The 5,176-nt window shown below is 42.0% G+C and overlaps 1 protein-coding gene across 1 annotated transcript in view; it reads right to left on the bottom strand.

Moving 5' to 3' along the window:
• Positions 1-556: 556 nt before the first annotated feature.
• LOC120788866 (reticulon-4-interacting protein 1 homolog, mitochondrial-like) overlaps positions 557-5,176 on the bottom strand; it is an 8,385-nt gene continuing 3,765 nt past the window's right edge. The window contains exons 6-9 of the mRNA XM_040125060.1: positions 5,098-5,176; positions 4,325-4,508; positions 2,295-2,390; positions 557-1,176 (exon numbers count right to left, since the gene is read on the bottom strand). The exon at positions 5,098-5,176 is cut by the window's right edge and continues 58 nt beyond it. Coding sequence (XP_039980994.1) covers positions 973-1,176; positions 2,295-2,390; positions 4,325-4,508; positions 5,098-5,176 — 563 coding nt within the window. The 3' untranslated portion in view covers positions 557-972. The remainder of the gene's footprint in view (positions 1,177-2,294; positions 2,391-4,324; positions 4,509-5,097) is intronic.

Below are 5,176 nucleotides of genomic sequence, written 5' to 3'. Positions count from 1 at the left end.
TATGGATTAATCTGTGAGAATGTATGACTATCCACTGAACATGCAAATAGTGGAGTCTGAACTTGTAATACTTTATATTTTATACTTATACTAGTAATACATCCAAAGGTTTGTATTTTGTCTTTTCATTGAATAAATGTTTGCAAGATGTTAATTAACTTAAACAGTGTTAGCACTTTTTCATATATTTTTATGCCATGTCATGTTACACAGTATATATTCCAGCTGCATACAACAGGAGGAAAATAAAAATACTGTTTCTTGTACTGAGACATGTCTTTTATCTTTGTTTAATCAAAACTATACACACAAGTCTTCTGTTCTCAAAATAAAAGTATTTTTGTCAATACATTTCTTAAATACATTGTACAGTATAACGAGCTGCACTTGGTGTGCAACAGTGTAGAAACTAAGTTAAATGCGTCAGATTAGAAGTTTTATTATCTGTTGCTCCCCAAAGGTTGAACCGAAGTTTTCTGCTCAGATTACTTAACTGTATGACGCCTCCACGTAACGTGAGCTGCCAGGTGATGAGAATGAGAATGAGAAGAATGCAAACTGTTACCTGCTTTATTGTGCTGCTTCTGCTTCACCTGGTACTGAACATAAACACATCTATTTACAAACATTTCAAGCTGACTATGTTTGTAACAGACAGTCTTTCTATTATGCGACTGCTTGTTGGATGCTGACCTCATTTGGTGATCATAGTGACATCACCATGACATGAACGCGGCATAACTAAAGCACCTGGTGAAAACTTCAATACAGTACAGGCGGGTGTAAGGTTTAACAAGAACGACAGCCTTTGGCACGCTCCCATTACAAGCTCATATCACGCTTGCAGTCTGCTGCACAACAGCAGCATCTCTGATTTGTTTGGATAATACAGCCTGCTGCTGTCAAGATTCACCTTCTGCAGCTAAGAACAATCACAGAATCTTTATTCTCTTGGCACTCTGCTTCCACTCTTTAGTTTTGCTTGGCTGTTCCTTGCACTTCCTGCTCTGACTCTGCGGTCTCTGCGGAGATATTCTGCACCAACTCTTCGGCCTGTCTGTCGTCCTTTTCAGCCACCCTGACTACCGTCTTCCCTCTGGCATGGCCCCGCTCCAACTTCTGAAAAGCCTGGGGCACCTGGTTAAAAGGAAACTGGGCCTCCACAACTGGCAGGATCTGTGATGAAACAGCAAAAAAATATATATCAGGAATGAGCTAAAAAAAAAAAAAACAGCTAGGAAACAATTAAGAGATCAAATATGAAGCTCGAGCAGATCAGAAAGAGGAGAAATAGTATCTGGCTCTGGCTTTAGTTTTAATGGGTTGGGAAAATGTTTGGGTGGAATGTTTTGTTGGCCAGGAGAATTAGAATTGACAGTTTGACAGCTGAGTCGATTACACATATTTTACTGTGGAAACTGGTGCTTTCTAAATTGTGCTGACTGGGTAAACACCATGCGTTAAGTGCTCTAAACCAGACAAAATGAATAATTGCACAATAATTTTTAATACGACTGGTATATAGACTATAGAGTTTTTTTTCAGTTGCAGAGCAATGGGAAGCCATAATAATCATATTATTTATTCTATTTCGACAAATACCCACGAGCTGCTAATGCTACATCATCTCTGCTTTCATAGCTGCAAATGTGAAAAGGAGAGGGAGGGGTTCAGAATGTGATGAGGCTGGACAATCCTGTGCTAGTCTCACAACACGAGCAGCCAGGCTTGTTATTCTGGTCAGCATCTCTTATCGTTAACAATGAATGGGGAGCGCAGTGGCGTCACACTGGAAACTATCCACACTTCTGCCTGAGAATAGGACATGCAGAGAGAGCGTGCATGTGTGTGTTTTGTGCGGGCTGCTGTGTGTGTCCGCAGCTTCCCGCCACTGGTCTGAGTGTGCCGCTCGTTGTAAGCCCCGGGACAAAAGGACTGAGGTCCCACACGCTTTTGCGAATGGCTGCTCAGCACTGTTTAAAAATCCTTTCACCGTCTCCTGGCGCCTGACTTGATCGCCCAGCAGCCAACTGTGCACACCACCAACCAACCAACCAACACAGCGGGAACACTCACTCCTTAACAAAGCCACAGGGGAGCCTTGAATACAGGCATGTATGGAATCCATGGTATGTTCATATTCAGTGTGCTGTATGATCTCCATCCCTGCATGAATTTCACTCTCAGGCTGTGACTGATGTGCAAATGACAGGATTTCCATCTCCCCATTCCGTCAGAATAAGTGGTTTTGAATGACAAGAAAGTATAATGTGAGTAATAAGGCAGTACAGTACCTTCCCTGCATCCACCAGCTTTCTGACCTCATCCAGGGCGGGCCCATCTGGAGCATAAAATCCCCACCGGTAGAAGACTCCGCTTGATATTATGTTCTAAGAGGAAGTGTGGAGTGGAGGCAATAATTAGAGGTCAGGCAGTTTTGTACCTCACTGGGTATAAAAGAATGCTCAGAGTTGTTATCTGGGTATGAAAATATGAGGAAGCAGGATGCAAAGGTCTTCAGGAGTCCCTAATTTGATCTCAAGTCAAAATCTGAAATTGAATATTTAGGGGTATTTTGAGTTATAAAAAGCAACCAAGGAATAACAAAAAAGTCAGCACACACACATAACGCATGTTGGAGGCACTCTTTGATCAGAGTGACTTGTGTAAAATCATATAAAAGAAGTAACAGCATGGATTATATGGAAGAAAAACTAATCATAAACAATTTGCTGATATAACCGTTACTACTCTAACCTACTGACTACCAAGCTACCAAAGGTCACTGAGTTTTCCAACCAACCAGATCTGAGTTTCATTTAGTATTCCACCTATAATTTAGTTTGATAGAGTAATTTTCTCACTATTGTTTGACAAACATTTGCTACAATCAACTGACAAACAGGAAAGATAAGGATCGTGATGAGCATAAACAAACCAACTTTGTTATTCCTGCTATAATTTACATATAATAATGTAACGAGAAATATCTTTATGCTAACTGTTTAGGTGGTTCCTGAAAATATAATCCATGCACTGAATACTGATGTTTTTGTTTTTTGCAAACTTAATTATGCTAGAAGGAAAAATCTGGCACTATTCCCAAAAAAAAAAAAAAAGTGCACCAGAAAGCACCAAAATACAATGAGGAAAAAAGAAAGAGAGAAACCCCGATGTACTGTTTTGGAAATTCAACACTGCTTGATATTTGATCATAATATATTATTTTGTGGAATCACTTTGCCACACCTCTTGGGCTTTGGTAAAACTATCCCTGCTTGCTTGAAAAAAAAAAAAAAACAACAGATTGTTCCTGATCATTCAGTGCTGCCAAGAACTTTAACACTAGAGGGCTCAATTGCACTGTGATCTGCCAGATGAAAAAGACATGCTGTTCAGAGCTGGGCACTGAGGGTGTGACTGCCGCAACTGAACCCCGCCAAACTGACCAGCTGGCTGCTCCCATGGACAAAGGGGCCCGGAGGCTTGGCAAGAAACACACAAACACTGGTATTTGTCAGGGGGAGATAGTCGGCCACAATCTGCACAAACACAAAATACTGCTGGCTCAGCAGCAAACACATGCGCACACACACACAGACACACGCACAAACAACGCATTTAGACCATCGCCCACAGTCACACACACAGTCTAGACCAAACAACTCACGCCACACAGCCGTGCTGTCTCCAGCACCTCCACTGCTCAGGACAACTTGACTCAGTTCCTAGAGCACGTCCACATTGTCCTCATCTATTCACCCACTACACCTCATTACACACGCACTTGGCTAACAGAGCAGTTGGTGGGAAAGGACGCACATGCAATGACATGAGGCTTACACACATGCAGGGACTCAAACTCTTAATGCTCAAATTCCCTCTTCTGCTGCACACAGTCAGATTAATTAAACCCTGTAGGGTATAAGCATAAACCACCCCAGCAGAGGGAGAATACGAAGCTATGAAGCAAAGTCAAGTTATTACATGATTTTCCTTCCCTCTTTCAACTGAACTTTGATTCGTCTGATCAACTTAGTGGAAAAAAAAAAAATGGAGCAAAGACTTCTACTGACTGGAACAGGTGTACACCCATTACGCAGTGTTGTCTTTCCATGCCACTGAGGATCAAGTATTCCATTTCAGTTCGGGAGCACCTGTGGTCCACACCCATGCTATTGGCCTCATGAAAAGTGCCAGATGCAAAGAATTTAATAAAAATAAACAAGAGGGTAGTAAGGGTTCTCCAAACAGCAGTATAGTCTCTCCCATCAGTTATTTTTGATTCAGTGCTCAAAATCAAGTTTGTTTTGCTCGTGTTTACCTGTATGGCCTTGGTGTGCAGGGTGAATCCAGCTTGAATCATCCCGTCCAGCAGGCCCATGGCATCAGTGTTGAGGAGTAAAGGTGTTACCAGTGTTATGTACTTTGCCCCAGACCAGGGCTTCAGCAGGCCCATCGCCCACTGCTCTGTCTCTCCACCGACATTGTCCAAAATCACGTCAAACCTAAGCGTGCAAACACAGACAGTCAAACGTTGAGGAATCTCTGTGGAAGAAGGTTCAAAATACTGAAAATCACAAACACACTTCCTAGCAGGTTAGTGGTTATAAGAGCATTGCATGCTTTATCATCACAGGCCAGTATCCTTAATATAGCCAGAGCCCTGATTTTAAGATTATGTTAGGAAAAGATCATTGTTGTCTTCAAGCTAAAGCCAAGGTTTATTTGGGGGACGGGGGGACTAGAGTCCACTCAGGCCTTGAGCCATGGTATCCATGGAAACTAGAAAAGTGAGTCACTGAGCATGTGTGCCATGCTGACAGGAAGATGTTTACCACATTTGGTGATGTTTAAAGGGGAGAAGTGCACACAATTTTAGCAGTCCTGGATGATTCCTTGTCATTAGCACCTTTATTGGACTGGCACTGACTCTAATGTTATTTCATTAGAGTCTAGGCTCGGGGCTAGTAAAAAACATTCTGCTCTGCTCTAAAAAAAACTAAAAAAAACAATACGATGTCATCACTTTACACATAGAGTTTGATAGTCTGGTTATTTTTAAAAACAAACACTGTTCATAGCAACAACACATACTTCTCCATCATTTCCAATTGTTCAGCCACATCTCCTGCTGTGTAATCCACCACCTCGTCAGCCCCCAGCCCTCGAACAA

This window comes from Xiphias gladius, chromosome 4 (genome assembly GCF_016859285.1).
Source record: "Xiphias gladius isolate SHS-SW01 ecotype Sanya breed wild chromosome 4, ASM1685928v1, whole genome shotgun sequence".
NCBI classification, from domain to species: Eukaryota; Metazoa; Chordata; class Actinopteri; order Istiophoriformes; family Xiphiidae; genus Xiphias; species Xiphias gladius.
Note: the sequence above shows the minus strand (reverse complement) of the source record. Positions and strands in the feature narration are given on the sequence as shown.